Source organism: Centroberyx gerrardi, chromosome 16, assembly GCF_048128805.1.
Source record: "Centroberyx gerrardi isolate f3 chromosome 16, fCenGer3.hap1.cur.20231027, whole genome shotgun sequence".
Taxonomy (NCBI): Eukaryota; Metazoa; Chordata; class Actinopteri; order Beryciformes; family Berycidae; genus Centroberyx; species Centroberyx gerrardi.
This window is the reverse complement of record NC_136012.1, coordinates 10888200-10912698: the sequence shown is the minus strand read 5'-3', so window position 1 is coordinate 10912698 and position 24499 is coordinate 10888200. Positions and strand designations below refer to the sequence as shown.

General features: G+C 40.6%; 1 protein-coding gene across 1 annotated transcript; it reads left to right on the top strand.

Moving 5' to 3' along the window:
* Positions 1 to 326: 326 nt before the first annotated feature.
* Positions 327 to 6781, top strand: LOC139923589 (protocadherin-10). The gene is made up of 4 exons (XM_071914393.2): positions 327 to 2849; positions 5531 to 5589; positions 5868 to 5995; positions 6600 to 6781. The coding sequence occupies exons 1-4, from the start codon at positions 327 to 329 to the stop codon at positions 6779 to 6781; spliced, it is 2892 nt and encodes a 963-aa protein (XP_071770494.1).
* Positions 6782 to 24499: the final 17718 nt, after the last annotated feature.

The window sequence follows — 24499 nt, the reverse complement described above, 5'->3', positions numbered from 1 at the left end:
TCCCCACCAGCTCCTCCGAGTGTCTAATACACTGGAAAATCAAAGAGCGAGCCTCCCCCGTTCACACACCACCGGTGCTGCGCGCGGGGAGCACAACAGAGAGGGAGAGAGACGCTTTCACTCTCCTCTCTCGTCTCCTCAGTTTATATCCAGAGAAGTTATCCATGCTTGACTTTGTATATACATAGATTCTACAAAAGTATATCTAAAGATCTTATTTGGGGCAAACTGTGCTCCTAGATTTACTTTTTAGCTGTGCTTTATGAAAAACAAGCAAATCCCTTTGAATGATGTCAGGGTGAGGGGTTTTTACGCGCGCCGCTGAAATGGACCACAGGCTCTCGAGAGGCAGTTGGGCACCGGTGACTGGGCTGGTGGTGTGTCTGCTATTCTGTGCGTGTGTAGTGGATCTGGTTCTTGCGCAAATTCGGTACTCCATTCCCGAAGAACTAGAGCATGGAGCGTTTGTGGGGAACATCGCCGAAGACTTGGGCTTGGATGTGGCCAAGCTGTCAGCGCGTCGGTTCCGTATAGTCTCGGGCGCAAAGAAGCAGTATTTAGAAGTGAACTTGGAGAATGGCATTTTATTTGTCAACGAAAAGATTGACAGAGAGGACCTGTGTGAACGGAGCCCGAACTGCTTTTTACACTTGCAAGTGGTCATTGAAAACCCGTTAGAACTGTATAGAGTGGAGGTGGAGATTTTAGATGTGAACGACAACTCTCCCAGCTTCCCATGGAGCGAGTTTAATCTTGACATCACCGAGTCGGCTGCGCCCGGCTCCCGTTTCCCATTAGAGAGCGCACAGGACCAGGACGTGGGCACCAACTCTCTCCGCTCCTACCAGCTAAGCGCAAACGAGCACTTCGTGCTGAATATCCAGACGCGCAACGATGGAAGCAAGTTTGCTGAGCTCGTGCTGGACACCCCGCTGGACCGGGAGCAGCAGAAGAAGCACGAGATGGTGCTGACTGCTTATGACGGGGGCTCCCCGGAACGCTCTGGGACTGCATTGATAACTATTACGGTGTTAGACGCAAACGACAACGTGCCCGTATTTGATCGGTCCGTTTACCGAGCGAGTCTGGTGGAGAACGCACCGAGGGGGACGCTAGTGCTGAAACTGAATGCCACCGATCTGGACGAGGGCTCGAACGGGGAGGTGACCTATGCGTTCAGCGGGCACGCTCCACTCAAGGTGCGTGAGCTGTTCAGTGTGGACCCGTATACGGGTGAGATCCGAGTGAAGGGTGTTGTGGACTATGAGAAAGCCAGTGTATATGAGCTGTATGTGCAGGCGAGAGACAGGGGTCCCTCGGCTGTGGCCGTGCATAGTAAAGTGCTGGTAGACATTCTGGACGTGAATGATAACGCGCCCGAAGTCATCCTCACATCAGTGTCCACTCCCGTCCAGGAGGACGCGCCACCGGGCACGGTGATAGCCGTCATCAGTGTCATGGACCGGGACTCGGGAGAGAATGGAAACGTTGATTGTCAAATTCCCAGCAACGTCCCCTTTCAGCTCCACTCCTCCTTTAAAAACTATTATACTCTGGTGACCAGCGAGTTTTTGGACAGGGAAGCGGTGTCCGAGTACAACATCACCCTTACGGCGCGCGACTTGGGATCTCCGTCGCTCTCCACGAGGAAAACCATCCTCGTTCAAGTGTCAGACATTAACGACAACCCCCCACGGTTCTCTCAACCTTCCTACACAGTTTATGTGACCGAGAATAATGCCCCGGGCGCTTCCATTTGCTCAGTAACTGCATTCGACCCCGATTCTAACCAGAACGCCTATCTGTCTTATTCTATTCTGGACGGTCAGATCCAGGGCATGCCCGTGTCCACTTATGTCTCCATCAACTCTGACAACGGCAATATCTATGCTCTACGCTCCTTTGACTATGAGCAGCTTAGAAACTTTCAGATCCTTGTCCAGGCGCAGGACGCCGGCTTCCCCCCTCTCAGCAGTAACGTCACTGTCAACGTCTTTGTTTTGGACCAGAATGATAACGCTCCGGTTGTTGTATCTCCGCTACCCAAAAACGGGACCGTGGCCACAGAAGTGGTCCCGCGGTCGGTAGACGCTGGATATCTGGTTGCCAAAATCACGGCGTTAGACGCGGACGCAGGGCAAAACTCCCGCCTGTCCTATCAGGTGCTACAGGCTACGGATCCGGGTCTGTTTAGCGTGGCTCTATACACGGGGGAAATCAGGACTATTCGCCGGTTAGTGGAAAAAGACGCAACAAGGCAGAGACTGGTCATATTAGTGAAGGACAACGGGCAGCCTCCGCTCTCCGCTACCGTCTCCATCCTCCTCTCCGTGGTGGACAGCGTGCCCGAGTCGCTGTCAGATTTCGGTGACCTCACTCTGAGCCCACAGCCCCCCTCAAACCTCGCTCTCTACTTGATCGTGTCACTGAGCACAATCTCTCTAATATTCCTGGTGGCTATTATCGTGCTGGCTGCGGTCAAGTGCTACAAGGACAGGGAGACCCTCAGCGGATACAACCTCCCCCCGTTCGCCTGCTGCTGTTGCGGGGGGTTTCAGCCCGAGCCGCCCCCGGAGGTGTTCAAGAAATCCAACCTCAACCTGCAGATTTCAACCGCGGCCAAAGTGCCCACGAACTGCATGGAAGTGAATGGCAATAGCAGCCTCTCCCAGTCCTATTGTTATAAAGTGTGCCTGACCCCCGAATCGGCCAAAAGTGACTTTATGTTCCTGAAGCCGTGCAGCCCAAGCAGCACACCGAGGAACAATGAGGCGAAGAGCGCAGATAACTCGTGGAACGCGCAAAGCCGGAGCGCATCTGTGAACAACGGAGCTACCACTCCCAATGAGGTATAGTGAAATCAGTCTATACCGAGAAGTGAGAGCGTATCGGTCATTTTAATCATTCAAATCCCCCCACTGTCACAGCGAAATCAATCTCCGATTAGTTTATCTGATAAGGATTTAGAGCGTGACATTCCCTTATGAAGGTCAAATCACGCATGCGAGACTGATTTAAACTGAACTTAAGCAAAATACTGAACAAAACTGCACGATGGTTGTCCCTCTCTTTCCTAGTCTTGATAAGAAGTGGGTTATAGCCTATGTCCATCTCGTTTCCACTGATTCATAATTATGGCAATAATTTATCCTAATTGTATAGCGTATGTTAATGTTTTGCACCAGGGAAATAAATGAGATGATATGAAAACACAGATGAATTTACATGTTAATGAAAGCGTGTATAGCCCGTGTCTTCCAACGAGCATATGCTCCGCGCATATCTTTTCTCTTTTGCAGAATGAAGTGAGATATCAGTTTCTGGGTGAAAGGCAGAGATGAGATAGTCAAACCCTGTACTGGTGTTCAAGTTGATTCCTCTCTGCAGTCCTGTTAACAATTCCAGGTCTCTTCGGGACCCGTTATTACAGACATTCTCCATGTTTTCAAAAGATTTTCATAACAATTCATGAACTTCATTTAAGATGTTTGTAAGATTGTGAGCGATATACAGTATATTCATATCTGTATCATCCAGTGTCATTGCCACATAGACTTATCCCACCTCATGCAATGCGGAGACAGGCAGCTGTTTTATTAACCTGACCCCAGCATTGTGAACACATTCTACCTGAGTTTGAACAAAAAGTCAAGGTTATCGCAGGCAAGGTGAATGGCAGTTGTTTGAATTCAACTGCCTTGGGTCCAGGCTATTCATCTGCGACCAGTCGGGTTTGCGACAATAGGATACGTCTTCTTGTGCTCAAACTAACAATATAGGACAGATAACCTCACTAACTATGCCTCAAGGGCACAGGCACGACCGAGCCATTATACTGCACACAATGTGGCGTATACGCAAGGGGGGCAGTCCATTATTGATGAAAAATGGCAAAGGGCCGTTTTTGGGGAGACAGGGGAGGACATCGAGACGAGGGGAGGGGGCAAGGAGGAGGAGGTGGGGCAAGGAGGAGGAGGGGGCAAGGACCTGGCTGGGACGTGGCGCGCCTGTAGATCGGCCCCAGCGTTGTCCTCTGAATGCGAGGAGAGGGAGATGTGGCTTCATATTTGTCGAGCGAGGATGGGAAAGAGGAGGGGTGGGATGGAAGGGGGGAGGAAGGAGGGAGACAAGGAGAGAGGGAATTCACGGAGGCAGGATGTCGACACTACTGTTTCCTAAATCCAATAGACGGGTCCAGCAGACCGTAAATGTGTGCGTATTGCTCATTGTCATCTCAGTGTTTTCAGCAAAACGCAGGGGGACAGTGACTGAGATTCGGGATACCAGAATCCACCAGGCAGACTGAGAAATGTCAGTCCGGTCACTGGCACATACACCTCTGGCCACATAAAGAGAGAAAGATTTCGAGGTCACGGTGATTGTTCTGCTTGCAGCTATAGCCCTTCAAGGGGAGACTGTCCTTCCTGACGTTAATTGGCTTCCTTAATTCACCCGGTGGTCTTCCTCAGTTTCCCCACATGAGTCATATTAGATGTGCGCACATCAGGTCGTCAAGTGACACATTAACTCTCAAAGACAAACCATAGAAACTACTTGGTCATTAAAGAAAACAAGTATATAGGCCCATATAGGCGGATGAATTGAATCTTAAAGGAGAGATTAAACACATTCGAGCGCGCAGAGCACGCAGGACAGATGCGCGCACCTGTATGTGCGTGTTTGCGTGCTTGTGCGCGTGTGATGGTGTATGGAAAGTTGTATGCACGTTGAGTTGTCCTACATTGTGTGTAAAGCTGCAAGGGCCGCAAACTTTTGTGGGCCCTCGGTGAGACTTTTAATTAAAAAGCTTGCTCGAGGAGCATCAGGCAAATATTAATGTAAAATGATGCATAAAATCCACAAAACAATTACGTGTATAATTTTCTTAATTTCCTCCCTGGCACGGTTTCCTTTGAAGATTAAAATCATGTTTCGTTTCATCCCGGTGGGGTTCTAATTGGTTTTTGTGCGTAGCTGGCGAGGAATGTATTTTGAATACCGATTCTAATAATACGCTTACGTCGCATTCTCCTTGTTAACAACTTTAAGTGAATTAATAGAGCGTGGAATCCATACTATGAGACTTAGACCCGGAATAAATATCACTCGGGAGCTCTCCTTCGCCCCTCCCGCTGCGCCGCAGCGGATGAAAGCAAAATTAAGTGACAGGCGAGCCGTTGCTCAAGGCATGGAGCACCACCTCCGCTCCGACGACGCTCTTTAAAAATCTATTCTGCTACACATCCACAGGGCGGCAGTCACGATCCACCTGAAAATAATCATGTTTCCATTTCAGCGCAAACACAATGAGAAATTGTTCCCTGTATCAATTATCACTGATTATTATTGATATATGCGGAGAGGCACAACAGCCATTGTTTGTTATCAAAACTGACTTCATTATTACTTCCTATTGGAGAGGACATTTTCTCAAAATTGACCTGAGTAGTCCCCCAGATTGTGTGTCTTTACTTATGGACCTTGTAATTATGAATAAATTGCAACTAAATAACACATTATTTTCCTGCAGCTCAAGCAGCCAAACACAGACTGGACTCTCACCAAGAACCAGAACTCCTCCATTAAAAGGTACTGCTGACCTTTGACCTACCTTTTCATTTTCTGACCTTGATGTCAAGCAACCTATCATAATATAACATTGCATTCAGTATTTATTGTGTGCTCACCTGTATTCAAGCCTCAATTGCCCTTTTAACATGCCTGTACAAAATGAGTTGTAGTATATAGATCATCTGAAAATAAACACACAAGTTCATATGGATATCTACACATATTGCAGTCTCATACAAATGAGTAAAACATGACGTAATGAGAGACTGATAGCTTTTCTTTAATCTCCTCTGCAGCTATAACTCTATCAACATGGATGGCACCCTGATGCGTAAGGCCATGCATGCAGACCCAGACAACTATGTCACCTCTATGGCCCCTGGACAGTACTGGACCTGGGGTACTCATATGAGAGGGATGAAAGGTATGAGAGGCCAAACCTGCTGCACCACAAACTGGTTCCACCATACACACATTTATGGATGTGTATGAATATACAGTATGTTATGTACACACAAACACCAATGGACACAAACAGGGACCCCCTATGAGCATGGATTTAAAGGCCCTTGAAGATGAAGAGATGAAGTATAACATAGCATACAGACATAATTTAATATAATGATATTTCCCTTTCTCTAAAGAGGGTCAGTATCCCACCAACACTCTTATAGCAATGTCTTTGTTTTTGCTGCTGTCCTCTTCTTTTCTTGTATTGCCTTGTTTCTGTTGTTTTTTTTACCTTGATTGTGAAGCACTTTATAAACTTTGTTTTGGAAACGTGGTGTGCACATAAAAATATTTCATTAGTAGTAGTATAAGTTAATATTGTAACAGTATTCACATGTGCAATCATATAACTAGATGCTTGTCTTCTCCATACTGACACTCATCTCCTACTACAGACTACAAGATGTCTCCTTCAGCCGCTGCGGTCCCTCCTCGCTCCTGGACTCCTCGGTGCACACCTCCACCCCAGCAGCAGCAGCCGTCACTCCCTCCTCACCCCCACCCACACCCTCCGCCAGACTACCAGCACAACGTGTACATCCCCGGGACCCCCTCGGGTTTTTGCACCCTGAGGCCCACTGCGCAGCGCAGTGAGCTGGACGTCCACAACTCCTTCTCCACCTTTGGCAAGAAGCGACGTCTTCAGATGTCCCCACAGGGAGAGGCTGCCATTATCAACAATGACCTGTACAATGACTGACTGACTTTTAAACACTGACTGCCTGAATGGACGATTGGATTGGATGGATGGATAACCTGTGATGAAAACTGAGAAAGAGACTGTTAAATACATGAATGAGTGAACAAATAGATTGCCAGTCTCTATGGTCTGAAAAATAGAAGGGAAGGGCGACTGGATGAGCAAGAGAATAAATGATGTTTTGGACAATTTCTGGAATTAATGAATGAACAATCCAACTCTGCAGAAAATACTGAGGGAAATGGAGTCTCATGGCCATCCATTTGACATGTCACTGCAACATGGTCAACATATGCGTCTTTGCCTATTATTATTATTATCATTATTATTATTATTATTATTATTATTATTTAGACAATCAAACTGGAGCAGCAGTTGTTACATCCAAAAGGTATTAACAAAAGGTATTAAATAGTGGACAATAATTTTGCACATCCTTATGAATTTATATTTTTTAGTTTTTATGAAAAAAAGAATCTCAAAATGTTTTTTGTATGTTTGTTCGCTAGCAGAGCTTGTGTGAATATGAAGAAATAGCGTGATAATGTATAATATGCAAGCTGCAGTTGACGCAGACAATTCTAAAGAATGGAAGGAGAATCTTCCCAACACATGTACTGTATACATTTCTGAAATAAAGTATTTTTTTCTTATGATCCTCTCTGTGATGAATGTCCCCCACCCCACCCCACCCACCCACCCACCCACGCATGCACGCACACACATACACACACACACATACACACATACACACATACAGACACATACACTCACACTCAAACATGGCTTGTGCTCGATCTGTGCATAAAGCATTTAGGTTTGGCTTTATGTTTACTAGGTCTGTATAATGTTTAATCAGTTTGAGTCAATTATTTTGGGGTGAAAAAGTTCCACAGCTACTCTTACAAGGGCGGTAAGCTTTTTGCCTCGGTAAGCTGTTTTCCATGGTGAGGAATAAACATAGTAAAATGCTAACATATGCTAATTGGAGTGCTTGCATTTCCATTTGCCCGCAGAGAATTCTGGGGTTCATTAACTGAACAAACAGAACCTCCTCTCTCGAAATATCACTTTAATTAAGACCACGAACACGAATACAAGCGTCAGGGGGAGGGGGGCTCAGCTCCAAATGCCACACCTGGATGTAAGCTACAGGGCCTGTGGCTCCTCTCTCTGTGCCCTTTTACATCTTATTTCTCAGGGAATGAGTTCCTAGCATCAACAGATGAGAGTTGGCCAGAATTGAGTGGGGTAATTAGGTCGGCGCATGGCTCAGATTGAAAATAATTCCGTTAATAAGGAAACGGGTGCCCGCAGAGAGAATGGAGGCACTTCTGGAGAGCAGGCTAACCTTCTTCGTGCTGAGGTGATCCATGGGGACGGGTGGAGGAAGGGGCAGCAGTATTTAGGTCAGCTTGGCTTACTTTCAGATGAGTGAGGAATGGAGCTCTGTTCTTAAAATAGAAGTTTAGGATCTTTCTCACCCTATGCTCCAAGAACAAGTTTCAAGTCTGAGAATTAGTTTAGGGCCATAAAGCAAAAATGTATCCAGAGAGTAAATATAAATACATATACTTTCACTTATAGACCCACGCAAATTTCAGTTTCTTTGAAATTCAGTGGTAGGGCTGTTGGTCAAATTATAGTTAAAACGTGCTCAGAGTCTTCCAGTCTCTTCCATTTCAGCCCGATGAGAGTGAACACACAAACCTCTGCCCTTTTACAACCTTTGACCTAACGTGTTAGTCACTGGGAGCTGTCCATCCATGTGGTGCTGAAATAAGTTTGACCAGCGGCCCTTTTCTGATCAGCTGCAGTTTCTTCAAATATCCACCAGAGGGCGCGTCTGCACCGGTGAGACACACTGTGTATTTAAGGGATGTAATGTTTTGGAGGCTGTTTTCACATTATTTACCCACATGCTCATGTCTTTGCGTCACTTTCAACTATCTTCTGATTTCAAAGCAATTGTAAGAGACAAACCAAATACGTTAGCAAACAGGTATAGAAAATGATAAGAATAAAATGATTTCTTATGTTTTTTCCTCCTTGGTCCCCTATGAGTCAATTAAGTGTCACCCTTGGGACCCAAGCTCATTAAAGCATATCAGTCTTGTCATGTGCACTCCCACATGCAACATGCTAGTGACCCATTTTGGGTTCAGGGCCATTGTCTTAGAAATGGTAGATAAATGTCAAGCAAATCACATTCTAACAATAGACTTATTAAAAGCTTCTGCCTTCTGAGGTGAAAAAGTCTATTCTAACCACACTAGTTTTCAGTGATTACACATGACAATCAAATACACAATTAAATTTGTATTTATCCATGCATTCATTTCTGTATCACAATAAAATTGCATTTGACTGATGAGCCTATATGCACCATCTTCTAACACTGGCTTGGTAAACAATATTGCCAGCAGAGGGTGTAATTGAGTAAGAATCATTGCATACTATAGAGTTTTGATAAATCTTTATTTTGGAAGTCTAGAACTGCATTTTTTTTTTAACCTTGTGAACTTGGAAGGGAATGGGGGGGGGGGGGGGGCATTGCAATGATCTAAACCAAAACAACCTCAGACAAGACAGTGATATTGCCTAAAAGCATTTGCAAAAAAACAAACAAACAAAAAAACATACAACCCCTCTATTTATCCACCGATAGACAAAATGGAGTTACTCATGACAGTAGTCTTGGTTATCATCACTGGTAATCATCAATGTTCTGTTCTCTGATCTCCCTGGAATATGGCATAAATAGAATAAAAATAGAATAGAGTGATCAGAATAGTCAGTTAGACACAGATAATGAACTTAAAAATGTCCCTGGATGCCTGGGCTGGTAAGATAGACACAGATATAAAACACTGAAACACTGAAATACTCAAGGACATACATACACTGCTCACTCATTCACTCACTCACTCACTCACTCACAAGTACACACATCACAAATCATAAACTTTTGTGGAGGGACTGATTGTTTACTTTACTTTATTACTTTATTTGACAGGGACAGTGCATATTAATAACATTTCAGAAAATATGCCACGTTAAGAATAAAAACATTGGAAATACAATCAACGATAAAAACAGTGAAAAATATGCAGATACAAACAGAGCCTGCACTACATAGAGACAAGAAAGACAGCTCTTATAACACACAAAAGCAACAATAGCATGACAACAATCAACAAATCAACAAATACCATGACAACACAATGTTAGTCCTGGTGAAGTGTGGATATTATGTACAGAGCCTATGATTAAGCAAGAGCAGCTCTTACACTAAGCATAATAATGACAAATAAGACAACAAACAACATGAAAACACTTCCCTGTTCTAGTGTTTACAAGTTTGATTTCTAATAAACCAGGCTCTTAATATTGTGGAGAAGGAATGGTAATTGGCACAGTTTCTTATGTGTTGCAGTAAATTGTTCCAATCCTGAGAGGCTCTGACAGAAAAAGCAGATTGGCCAAAACTACTTTGTCTTCTAGGAGTTAGACAATCTCCTCTAGTTGTTGCTCTAGTAGTTCGGCTGGTTTTTAATGTGACATAAGTACGGAGTGGTGGAGGAGCCATATTGTGTAATACCTTGAAAACGAGACACAGTCTACTGTATTTAATCATGTTTTCCCAGCTTAGTAAACAGCTTTTTCAAAATATTGCAATGATGGTATCCTTGTGGCTTCTTGTCTAGGTTTTTTATTGTTTGTTTATACAGGGATTCTATTGGCCTTAGTGTGGTTTTATTGACGTGTCCCCAACTTGTCTGACAGTACGTGATGTGTGGAAGGATCATTGTATTCATGAACATTTTGGCTGCATTAGTGGACATGCAGTTCCTTGTGAATTTGAAATTGGCCAGATTGAATCTAACATTCCTTGCAACTTTTTTTACGTGTGCCGTGAAAGACAGATTTGGGTCAACAGTGATGCCAAGGTATTTAAACTCAGACACGATCTGTAGTTTTTTTCCAGAGACTGTGATGTCTGGATCCAGTGTTGACTGTTGAAATGTTTCAGTTATTATTAAAACATGTGTAAATACAAATGAATAATAAAGATGGCAACCTCCCTGACTGATGTCATTAGAGCCACACAACACTAGCAAGAGCAGTTGTTAAACATGTGTGTGTTCTGCACTGTGCAGCTGCAATATCTTAAAAAAAAAAAAGGTAATGAAATCAAATCAGGAGGTTTTATTCCATCTTTAACAGTTAATGAATACAGATTTGCATTCTGATACTTCAGGCATGGTACCTGTTTGGTAATTTGATTGGAGGAGAAGGTCGTTTGTTTTTTTTTATTTTATTTGGTGGAATAAAACATGCAGAGGTGATATATATGTGTGTGCAGAAACCTTTTTTTCTCTTCATGCACTTCATGGACTGCACAAAGGAGAACGCATCTGTGGTGTGCATGTTATTCCCCTGTATCAACTGAAGATGAGCACTTTACCTTGACGTTGATAGTGATACCATAAAAATACTTGTTGCCATTTTTATTGTTGCTGCTGAGTGTGTGATAGATTGGAGGATAAAATTTCCCTACAGCAAATCTTTCTGTTGAAAGCGTAGATAAACACAACATTATACTTTATAGTCCTAATAAATACTAAATGTACACTTTACCAGTGCTAGTGAACACAATATTAACTTACACTTTTCCACACCATGAGTAATGTGCTTGTCTTTGCATATTAGTTTTTTTGTTAATTAAAGACTGGTAACTGAAGAGGAGAATGTATATTGATGTGGTAAGTTACTGGTGTGTTGGTGTAATGAGTAATTTTGAAAGACATCCCTTAGCAAGCTGTGCTGGGGGCTTGTTGCCAAGGTAACGTGTATACAAGACGCATCATATCCACAACCTCACTTTCAAAGACTTAAACACTGCACACAATCAGCACAATTTACTTAAATATGCAAGAGATATTTTACAAATTGTGTGTGTGTGTGTGTGTGTGTGTGTGTGTGTGTGTGAGAGGGAGAGACAGAGAGAGATTTTGACTTTTGATGTTCTTTAATGAAACATCTACTTAAAAAACAGAGTTAAAACCTCACATGCCAGGGTTAGGGTACCACAACGATAACAACAGGAACAGTAAACCAACCACAGAACATAATGCACTCCTAACAACTCTATAAGCACACAGAAAACATTCAGATACAGACAGGCCCCTCCTCCCCAACATCACATATGGCCCCTCCCAGCCACCAGACACTCATGCAAGACTCAATATCATTCCTCAAAGAATAGTACCCGTATTCCACCCTGAGTCCCTGAGCCCAAAACAAACATTTCAATGTTAAAAGCCTCCACCAATTTACCACATAATACATTTAACACAGACACAACAGTTGCGATATGGTGACACTCATAAAACACATGTGTGACAGTTTCTGGTGGCATACAAAAAGGATATTCATTCCTGGTCCCTCCCTCCACTCCTGTTGGTCGCCAGGGCCCCGTGAATTATCCTCCACTGTAGGTCGCCTGACCTTCTAGGGAGTGTTTATACAGCACCCTCCATCTGCACCCTGCAGTGCTCTGGTCACCTAGCCACCCCTGCCACTAACCAGTGGCAGGGGTGATGTCTCCTCTCATCAGATGATGTTTTAAAGTGGCTGAGCGCACAGCCTCCGACAGGATGAGTGGGTTGTGGAACAGAGGCTCTTCCCACACCCACGGCCCAGGAACCCCCCCACACATGTAGTCTTCAGTAGGCGCCAGGCCTTCAGGACAGAAGCATAGAAGGGAGGAAGACCTGTGATGTTGAGTCCGTCCAGCTCCATTAGAAACAGCTGGCGGTCCAGCCGTAGACCACCAGCCCTCTGTAGCAGTGCACATGCTGATCCCCCCCCCCCCCCCAGCAGACATCAGCGTGATATAACAGTTTCTGTGCTGCTTGGAGTCAGAAAGCTGCCACCCTGCTCTCCAAGTCCACCAAGCCCTGCCCTGCCCCCCCTCCTGGACAGGCAGATATAAAACTGTAGCCCTCAGCCATTGATGTCCCGACCAGAAAACGTCCACTAGCTTCCTGCAGACCTCGGCTAAGAAGCCTCCTGGAGGGTTGAGAACTGCCAATCGATGCCACAGGCAGGATGCCGCCAGGTTGTTAACACAGAGAGAGAGAGGGAGAGAGAGAGAGAGGAGAGAGAGAGAGAGAGAGAGAGAGAGAGAGAGAGAGAGAGAGAGAGAGAGAGAGAGAGAGAGAGAGAGAGAGAGAGAGAGAGAGAGAGAGCGTTAGCAAAATAAAACAGAGGGGACACAGAATTGTTTTACTTGTGGATAGCTCAACTATCCCACTAGAGTTTCACATTTCGCATTTGGATGACTTGAAGTGGTTAGCCTTGCCATGCTAATCATGTTGTTAGCTAGGCCTATATCAACTATTCTTCTTATCATGGAGTAACATTAGTACAGGTATTTTAATAACATTACCTGTGTCCATTTTCTTAACTTGGTATCCTGCAAGTATGCTCTACAGGTATATAAAATATTTTGGCTAACAACACACATTTAAGAGAACATTAGCTATGTTTGCTAACCATGTTCGAAATCTGAGTGCTGTTTATGAAATGCGTGTTCTCTAGAGTTTGTCAGTAATGACACTATTGACAGTGACAGAGTTGGTGCTATGATTAGTTGGTGAGAGAAGCACATTAGCCAACATTACAGTGGGTTTGAACAATATGGGTGTTCAATTATGAGGCCAAACTAGATTTAATGTTCACCTTCCCAAGTGATATTTTTTAGAATATAAAGTGTGTTAAAAGTTTGTCTGAGTATATTTCTACCTATAGGCTATGTACTTTTCTAAGAGTAGACTATTTGCAGTGTATTTTTTGGTACTTCTTATTTACATGTACTAATTCAAAGTACAGGTTTAGTAAGATAGTCATTAACGTAAACTGTATAGGCTACACTTAGTGTAAAAGTGTACTATTTTGAGTATATTAAATATGCTAAAGTATATTTATCAAAAGTGTGTTAAACCTTTACTAGTTAAAAGTTTAACTTAAGTACTAGGCTACTTTTTTAAAAGTTTTCACCCAGTGTAGCTATTTTATGGGGTAGCCTATTATAGTAGACTACAGTGTAAAAAAATATGTAATTTTACAGTTAAATGTTATTTTAAAGTTAACTGTATTATTTTATTTTTTTTCTGTAGGCCTTCACAAAAATAAACGGTTAAAGTAAAGCTTTGTAAGCCTGCTCCATGTCCTGTAATTTTACAGGTTCACTTTTTTTTTTTTTAAAGAGATATGACTTTTAAAATACAGATGAATATTGTAAATAATTGATTAAACATTTTTAAAAGTAAAGGAAAGTAATAGTAAATGAAAAACGTATTCTGTTATTTACATAAGTTTGTCATTAAGTAACAGCTAGCCTATAAAATTATGGGGTTTTTCACAACTTTAAAGAAGAATATTTTTTAAATTGAAATTAGTGTGAAAATGTGAAATACATGTTAAGTGATGTGGATTTTCATGGTAGGCTACATTGCATGTAAATATGCATTCCTAGCCCTAACCCTGGCCACAGGGGCACCGCACTGAGCCAGGGCTCCAATATGCGCAGCAGTCCTTTAAGTGAGTAGGCCTGAAAGCCTGAGCTAGATTTGTTATAAGCCACTTTTGATGTGCTGCAACCATTTGGAGGCGTAGAAATGTGCCATTTTCGGCAGTCGTGCCTGAGGGCAACTACACTTAGGAGACGTTGTGTTTTCCTAACTGGGTGGGTCATTTAGTTTAACACCTCAAAGTTTTCCCAATAGGATGCCTGTGACAAAAACTGGCGAACTTAACCATTTAAGATTGGTTTATCCTACGAGCAAAATTATTTTTCACCTATGTAGAGCAACATGAGCATTACTAGGGATTTTATTCTTATGGTGTCACGCGACTCCCTTCCTAGCGTGCGAGTGCAATGCTTCAGTGAAATGAAAGGGGCACAAAGGTCGCAGCAAATGTCACAGGCCATTTCAGGACATCTGCACATACCAATGACTGAAATTTCTCACACATCTTGTGCACATCTTGTGAGATGCTCAATCCTGAATTTGGTATACAAGCAAGTGGAGCAAAGCAAATTTTGGAGGGCTAAATTCATCGTCTGTGGAAGCAGGCGGCAGTCCTGCGCGGGGGATTATGGGATTGGCAGCGAAGCGGAGACGGCAATTGAGAGAGTCAAAAAGTTGAGAATTGCTGAACTTCATGCAAATGAGACTTGAATTTATGCTCGGCGGCCAAATCAAGTTATATAAATAAACTGTCTTTCCTTTGAGACAAAGTTTGACTCTCAATAAGACAGGAAAATTTCAACTGGGGCGCCGTGCTTCCTGAGCCAATCGGAGCCTCTTTGCCTACGAGATTAATCAACTGCATTTTTTCTAAAGTACGCCCCCAACTCCGCAGGCTCCGTGTCTGTTGGTTCTTATGCCATGAAAAAAAATCAAGTTCGACATTTTTTTTAATTTCAAAATGGAATGACGCAATTGAAAGCACCATGATTATTAAAGACCAAGGCGCAGGCAAACTTGCACAAATCACGTCTCGTCCGGACTTGGACGGTGAGGACGAGGATGGATGATAGAAAATCGTTGCCCCAGTCGCAAAGAACCGAACAAGACAAAAGTAGCCTAACGTTACTGCTATTTGGAGGTTTGTGCAATGTTAGAATGTTTATCACTAGCTGGCATCAATGTCGTTGTTAGGACTTAAGGAAGGAAATAATAGACTAACAATAAAATGCTAAGTACTTGCTATGTAAAATTGCTGCTCCTTCATAGCTAACCAAGTAGCTAGCTAGCTAGCTAACTGTAACGTTATAATCACATTCTAACACGTGAAAGGCAGTTGGTGTAACAATTAAATTAACTTCAGCTGGTGAAAGAGTTTTGGTGTCAGTCTAACGTAACAAACATTTCACTGATGGACCATTGTAAGCTAATCTGCATTTTTTTCATACTGCCAGATGTATATAAAGACTTTCTTAAAGGGCAAAGACAACTGAGAAAAGAGGGGTAACAATGAAGAAGAGGGAGGCCCCTTCTGACACCCAAGTGTGCAATTCAGGTGCGGTGGGGTCAACGCACGACAGACCGGTGGGTGGATATACAGTTAACACTAGAACTAATACTTTGTTGGAAAGACAATGACATATGAAAAGCTTGGAGCTTCTACTTCAATTCAGAATTGCTGGCTATCCCCACTGCTAAAGCTGCCTATCATGAAAGCTATGCCATACCTTTGTGTGACTGAAAGAAAATGATTCGCTACTGGCATAGCTCAGCTTCTCCAGAAATGTGTTTCGTAAATAGAGAAACATTACGTTATAAGGCAGAATTACTATCAGAAAGAAATCAATTGACTACGAAAGGATTAGTAGTGTAGTATCATCAAACTCATTTCATTTCACAATCAGTCTTTGGAAAAAGTTGCCATTCATATTTTAGAATCTAATTGATTGAATCTGAAGTATTTTCCTTTAAGCCATTGGGCTCAAAGGAAGTCACAGACAACTAGGCCTATTGTGCCTAAACCCACTCATCAAATCCACTCATTTTACAACAAAGTTAAAGGCCATTTGGATTATTTGGATCATGAAACAGAATCCCTTATAACAATGATTATGGTTGGGTGTGATTTTGTGGACGCTTTCATGCAAAATATTCAATTTTTATAGTTTAAAAGTTGATTGTGCCTATCAGTGCTCTTGTAGCAACTACGAGCCTTATGGCATATCTGCATTTCGCACCTTGACAGCTATAAGTTTATCCTAAAGGTTTTTAATAGCTGAGAGAACTGTGTGCTTGTGAACCTGAATTTCACATTTAGAGGACATTGCTCCAACTAGACCAATGTTTTACCTTATACACATCTTTTCTTAGACAAAAAATGCTGTCCTCAGTCAAAAAAGGCCCTTGACATCCACACCAGATGATTCTGATGACACTGATATCGACATGTTTGAGCCAAGAAGTCCAGAAGCTCTTGACAATGTGAGTAGTTCACAAATATGTATACATATTTTTTGACTACTCATCCTTAACTAGCACACTGTTACCTAAAATTGTGAAAGTGGGCATTATGCTTTTATAAACTACGGTATTGAAAATGGGATTTCCAACGTGTTATCACACCTTATGAGGATATTACTCAGGAAAGTTTCAAATGGCCAGATCTATTTCCGCATTTAGGTTATTGGACCCACTGAAAATCCACCACTCTTTAGTCATAGAGGAGTAATAAATTATCAGTCAAATTTTCATTCTTCTTGTTTTCTGTGACAGAAGCATTTACCTCCCTCTCTCAAAACTGCAGTTCTCTTTCTCGGTGTTATTTATATGTTGATGTAATGGTGAAATAGGGCAATGAGTGGCATGAAGTTAATTGAAGTCAGAGTAGTCATATATTTGAAATATAGCCAAAGTGACTGTGTGACTGATAATGTCACAACTCTGTCATGTTTGTTTGTTTGTTTTTTCTTTAAGGAAGATGACTGCTGAAGAGGCAAGTTTGAAATTGGTCGAGCCAAGAAGGGCAAGTTATTTTATACTACAGATGTGCAGAGAATTGATGATAATACAGCAGATTGTGCTTTATCTTCTCTGATAAAGCATTTACATTTGCATACATTAGCGTATTGGAACAAAAGGGTTAATTTGGTGTTGTGATGCATTTCCTACCAATATGGTGCTTTACAATACACACAGCTCATTGGCTGTGTTTGTCATTTGATTGTGATCACCTGTTAATTTATTACAATCACCTGTTATTTTCCTACCAAGATTGCCATGTGGTGATGTAATAAAATACTATGAATAGTCTTATAAATTACAGTTGTTCGATGACGACAGTGACGATGAAATCCTCCTAGAGCCACAGAGAGTCACATTAGAAATTGATGATTGTTCATTGTTGGTAAACATCTATGACTGTAATACTCTTTTCATGAGTTGATATTGCTGTAAGTTTTTTTCTGTTTTGTTAATTTCATGTAGAACTGCCTGGGTTGGTCAAGTCTTTAAAGCAATGCATCAAATCCATTCGTGGCACAGAGAGCAGCCCATCATCTTTGCCTTCAACATCTGGAGAATCAACTTCATCATCAGAAATGGTATGCTACAACTCAATATTAAGATAATTTGTTTAAGACTTGGTAGACAATATTTGGTCTTGGACGTAGAGCTGTTAAACATGCACCATATAACTTTGCACTTTGGCTGCCCCTCGTGGTGTTTTTCACAGAAAAAGATTGTCAAACATTGATATCATGAACTCACAGAACAAGTTAGACATGTCACATATTTTCCATATGAAGAACTTGTGATTAGTTTACTTTTCCCACAATCTGTCCTACCACACCACAGAGGATATTATATATATGGACAAATCCAGTAAGTCTCATGTGGTGGAAATTACTGGATTTACTCTAGTTTTGACAAACTATGATATTTAAATTGGAAAAAAGTTGATACCTTTTAATGAAAAAGTTACATGGGGAAGCTTCAAGAACTTCTCAAATCAGACTGGTTTGGTTATCAAACACAAATAAAACCTTTGGTTGTATGTGTTAACATTACATTAAACTGTCATATGTGGTTGTCGTTAACAGTGGCTGTCACGAGACCGTCATAACTGTGTCATGAGTGTTTTCCCTGACCTCAAGTACAGTGGTAGAATTTGGACGTTTCATAAAGATATCATAAAGTGTTATTACACCCTAAAAACTGTAGGGTTGAAAACAACCCAATCTGGGTAGATTTCAACCACACCTACTTGCAGACCTACTTCAAAATACATTCAAGTTTTGGTAATGCAAGTCATACATACATGCAATAATAAACACATTTTTAAACACAATGTTGGAAACGTTTAGAAAAATATGTATTTTTCAAAAAGTAATAACAATAACAATCAATAATAATAACCAATAGCTAATTTATTTTTAAACACTGCATTTTAAACTCTTTTTTAAATTATTTTTTACAAGTTTTAAATTCCATAACAGACACTATTTAAGTGGAGTCAATAACAATAACATTATAAAAAGCCCATAACATAATGGCCTTGACACCTCAGCCTGTTGGAGGTACTCCACCATGTTTGTTCCAACCTATGATGGAGAGAAAGGAAGAGAAAGAAAAAGAAAGGAGAAGATAATGTAAACAAAGTTAAAAAGCAAGGAGTTGGCAGTCTGCTTTCCCAGTTTCAACAAACTAGCACACATATGCAGAAGTCATGAGAAAATGACCATACTGATTAAAAAGAGACTACCCCCCCCCCCACACACACACACACACACACACACCAATCTAAGCCCCTGCACCTTAAAACGACTGTACAGGACACTATTCTTTGCTCTCTGTAGAGCGCCAGCTAAATATGGCGGCTGCACTGCGTTTCATTCCAAATGTGATAAAGTATGAAGCAATACTGATGTTCAGCTAGCTATTCAACAAAAAACATGTGCCGCACATATAAGTAATTGAGTTGGTAACATCTATATCTAGCTAACCAGCTATGGTATTTCTCCAAGACCTGCGAAACATTTGATTAGAAACAAGTCAGGTTGCTGACATTGTGCTGGTTAGTAGCTTACATGCAGTGGTTCGTCTATTAGCTTGGCTGTCATCTCTACTAGCATGATATATCGTGATAAAGCAGCATTAGATCAATTTTGTTAGGTGTAACACATCCCCCGCTTGCTCCAAAACAATTGATTTTTATGTGTGACCCTTAAATGAAACATGGACATGAAGAAAAGTCTAAGGTTAGCGTGATCACTAACGCTAACGAACGCTAACATTAGCTAACAATTGGCAATTGGCATCATTTCACCATCTTCGTGCATATCCGCCTCTGACTCTGGTTACGGAATTCTAATTTTGGCTGTAGGTTACTAAGATAGGTACAAAGGTGGACACAAACCTTTTACTCTTGCCCCTGAAGTGCACAGGAGGACGAGGAGGACTGCTTCCTTGCAGAAGAGGAGTCCAAAAGACTGCTTGCTGACAAACCAAAACTTTTTGCAGACAAGTCAGCAGCTGGGCGCTGGGTAGATATGTGAAGACGGGGAAGGGGCGGTCTGTCTGCAATGTTTCAACTGTCACTGAGGCTGACCCAGCCACTAAACCAGCAGCTGGGTTACACAAAAACTACCCAACTCCCTGGAAATACCATAGAAAAATGGCCCAACTGGCTCAAACCAGCATTTGGGTAGATAAAATAACCCAGTATGTCAAATAACACTACGATATTTTTATGAAATGTCAAAATTCTACCACTGTACTTGAGTTCAGGGTAAACACTCATGACACAGTTACGACGGTCTCATGACAGCCATTGTCAAATACGACAGTTTAATGTAATACTTACAACCAAAGGGTTTATTTGTGTTTGATAATGAAGTCTGTCATGACATATGTTTATGACTGGTTATGTCCCTTTGGTTAATGTCAAGTTGTCATGACAGAGACATCTGGAACAGTATCAAGCATTGAAAGTGTCATTATCAACCGAATGACACTTCATGACAGTCATAAACATTCATAAAGTTGAATTAATGTTCATGTCAGTTGTCATGACATAGTTATGACAGTGTTATGTCAGCCTTATTCACCCCCCTTCAAAGAAAGTGTTACCCTATTTTTTATTTAGTCTAATGTTTTTTAATAATCCCTGGCCTAGTCTACACAAATGACTTATTTTTTTGGTTGCCTTGATGTAGCTATATGAAGTGAACTGAGAGTATTGGTTGCGACTTTTTCTGAAATTTGGGTAATATTGTTTATGTTCTAGATAAATACCTCTCAGCTCACACCATCCTTGTTTCATGTTCTCTGATTTAAGTTTTGTGTTGATACTCATGTTTGTACCACATAACTTCACTTTTATAAATATTGTGTCTTTTTTGTCTATTCATTCAGCACTCCGTGCAGGAGCTGGCCATCTTGGTCTTTACCAAGGAAACCTTTAAGGAATCCACCCTCACTGGGAAATCTGCAAAGGGAGCCCCACTAAAAAGACAGCTTGATATGGACAAGGTGCAAGCCATAACAGGTATACATACATATTTGTCTTCACAACTATGTTTTCCTCACTTATTTACAAAGATTCTATGCTTGTAATACTAGCAAGGTCACATGGTACAACAATCATCAAATAATCATGAACATCTCTTGTTTGATGATATCCATGATATTTTTAGCATAGGCAGCCAAATTTTCACCAACTATGTGTGGAGAGCTTATGACAGGAATGATAAAACTTATAGTAATGCAGCATTGCGATAGTTCAGGCAGGCACGGAGGTCGTTTTAAAGTCACATGGTTCATACACCCTCCAATCATATATGTCCATGACCAATGTCGGACAACTAGGCATATAAACAGTTTTGGCGCTCACTCTTGCTCAGCATTACACCGTTTTCTGCTACCATCAGTGCAGCATCACAATTTAATCCCCTCCTCCTCCCCAGCCTCCTCCTGTATTTGCATTTAGGCTGTGTATGATTATTCATTTGATGTGGCTGGTTGTCTATTGTCATATTCATAATGTGTATCTCTCAGACTCAGCTATGGGCGTTTGTGAGCTCAGTCAAGTCTGTGTCATGCTTGCGCAGATTTGTTCTGGCGCATCACATGAACAGAGCCACACCGCCAACCTAAAATAAATGGTTTATATCTTGACGATAGTGTCCTGACTGAAATGCTTTGTGGTGCAATACACGCTAGACAGTATCTTCTCAGTCTTAAGGGTAAACCTTTTGTAAAAATTACTGTGGTAGACAAATGGTATCTAGCATAAGTTTTCCTCTTTTTATGGTCAAAACAGAAGAACATGCTTTCTCATATCAGTATGCATTGTGAGCTGAATTATTCCTCATCTGTTTTCTCTAACAGACGCTGTTATGGAAGAATTCCCAAATACATCAGCCTCAGAAGTACGGACTGCGCTATGACGAAAATGCATTAATCATCAATTTGCTAACAAGAAAGGGCAAGTTTGAACTTAGTGGAAGTTAAAATAAAGGGATAGTTTGATTTTTTTTTTTAAATGAGGTGGTATGACTTGTGGATGTTACTTGTGGATAGTGATATTGATGCATGGACATTAGTGAGTCCTATGGTTGGAGATCTCGCTGCTCATCAGCAACACACAGGGTCAGCTACCAAAAAGAACCTTTTTAAGCCACAACATAACACTCAAGATTTTAATCATCCACAACATGAATACACCATATTTGGTATATATCTCCCACCACAGGACTCTGCCTGAGCTGATGTCCATGCATCGATATCACTACCAATATAACTCATACTACTGTATGCCAAAAAACATCAAACTATCCCTTTAAAGCCACAATCTGTGATTTGAGTATGCCAATTATGATTCAATACTCATTTGATCTTGATGAGTAGGACTTCCAGATGGACATTGTGTTGTTTGAATCTTTCTCCCCACCACCGTACCTCAAAGTACTGTTGGTATTGTTTTAGGGAGTTAACGAGAAATTTATATTATTTAAAGAACAGCATTGTTTGGGGATTTTTTTTTTTAAGGATAAGCAATTTTAATTGCAATATATTGTAATGTTTAAAGAAAAAAAACATTGTTTTCTTATTCATGGTAAGCAATTGTAATTGTAGTTATATGCTCTGTAATTTTTAAAAAAAAGGATTGTTTATTGCATAATAAAACCTGATATATACAGTATTCAGTGAATAATAATTTCGTAAGTACTGATGGCATCAACACAAGGTATTTTAACACTTAAAATGTATTGTGTAATTGTATTTGTAATGTAAATAAGTAAATTTAATATATACTTATCTGTAAATGGAATACACTAAATAGAAAGTAGGCCTGCATGATTCAGCCTTCAATTAGTGCACTTTAAACACATTGTACACACATGTATCAAAGTATACATAAAATAGTTCCATTTTAGCGTGGTCTAGTGCACTGATTCTCAACCTTTTTCATATCAAGGACCCCTAATTTAGTCCACATTAGGGCCACGGACCCTCATTTGATGAGATTTTGTCTCTCGGACCCAAATCTGACGATATCTTTTATTGCTAGATATGATTTTGTCCAGAATTCCATGACTGTGTTGTAGGTAGAGAGATAACAGAGAAACTATGATCAAAACAGTCATTCTTCTACATTCTCTAATTGTGTTAACTTCTTGTAAATGAAATAATGCTGAAGTTTAACAATTCATCAATTTGCTGGGGACCCCCTGGAACCCCCTCAAGGACCCCTGGTGGTCCCCGGACCCCTCGTTGAGAACCACTGGTCTAGTGCACTTAACACAATTAAAGTTTAATATGTATGTATGTATAAAAATAGTTCCATTTTAGCACACTTGAAGTTTACTAATTAGTCTGACTGCAAGCACACTTTAGTGTGCTGTAGCGTACTAATATTTAGTATACTATAGTCTACTTTTTTTCACCAGGGTATGACTTCAAATTATATTTTAATTACAAATTAAATATGATCACAGTGCATCTGGATGGGAAGAATATATTTTTAATGTAATGATATTGTACTATATTTGTATCTTCTGTATATCATTCTAATACTTTAGAATCAGTAGTAAATCTGGACAGAGGGAATATATTTTTAATGTGATGAAAGTATATTTTATTTGTTTCCACAGTATGTTATCTATACTCTTTAGAATACACTAATATTAAAATATGAATGGGTTATGGGTATGTTAACTACATACAAAAGAACACTTATGATAGCATACTTAAAGTATACTTGGAAAAATAATGTACTTTGGTAGCCGAAAGTAATCAAAAATACATGGATACATGTGTTTTCAATGTTTAAGCACTGAAATATACTTATAGTATACACAGTGTATATTTTTATGTAGAATACACTAACAGCAAAATATTAATATTCTTGAAGCACAATTCTGATACTTAAAGTATATAAAAAAAAAAAAAAAAACGAAAGTACTCAAAAATACATGAAAAGTACATTTTCTATATATTTAAGCACAAGTACAATTTCCAACATGCTAGTATAGTGTAGTGGTTTGAATTGAACACAAATTTAGTATATTGTGTATACATAAAAAGCATAATAAAATATACGTATATTTAATGTATATTTTTATGTTATATGGAATACACTAATAGTAAAATATGAATATACTTGAAGTACAGATACAAAAGCACACTTGTGATACTAGTATATTTGAAAAAAATAGTATTTTGGTAGCCAAAAGTACTCAAGAAATACATGAAAAGTACATTTTCAATACATTTAAGCACATCTTAAGTACAACTTCTAACACACTAACTTGGTTTCAATAACACAAAATTTGTATATTAATTGTAAATACAAAAAGTCATCTAAATATAGTATACTTTCAGAAAATATACTTTTTTTTTTATTTGGGTTATCTCAATATTTTCCCCTTTCCCTGGCTGCAGGTGCATTGCAATTCATCAGAAAGTGAGAAGAACAATTTTCCACAAATGCTATCTGAAAAAAGGGGAAGGTGTGAGCTCTGATTGGTAAGCGTAGATCACTCACTGGTTTACTAATGTACTGTACTTCACTGCCAGTGATTGGTCATGATTCCATTCTAATCATGGTTGTTTTCAATCACATTGTTGCTGATTGTAGAGATATTGTAACATCACATATTCCACCTTGCATTTCTGGAGT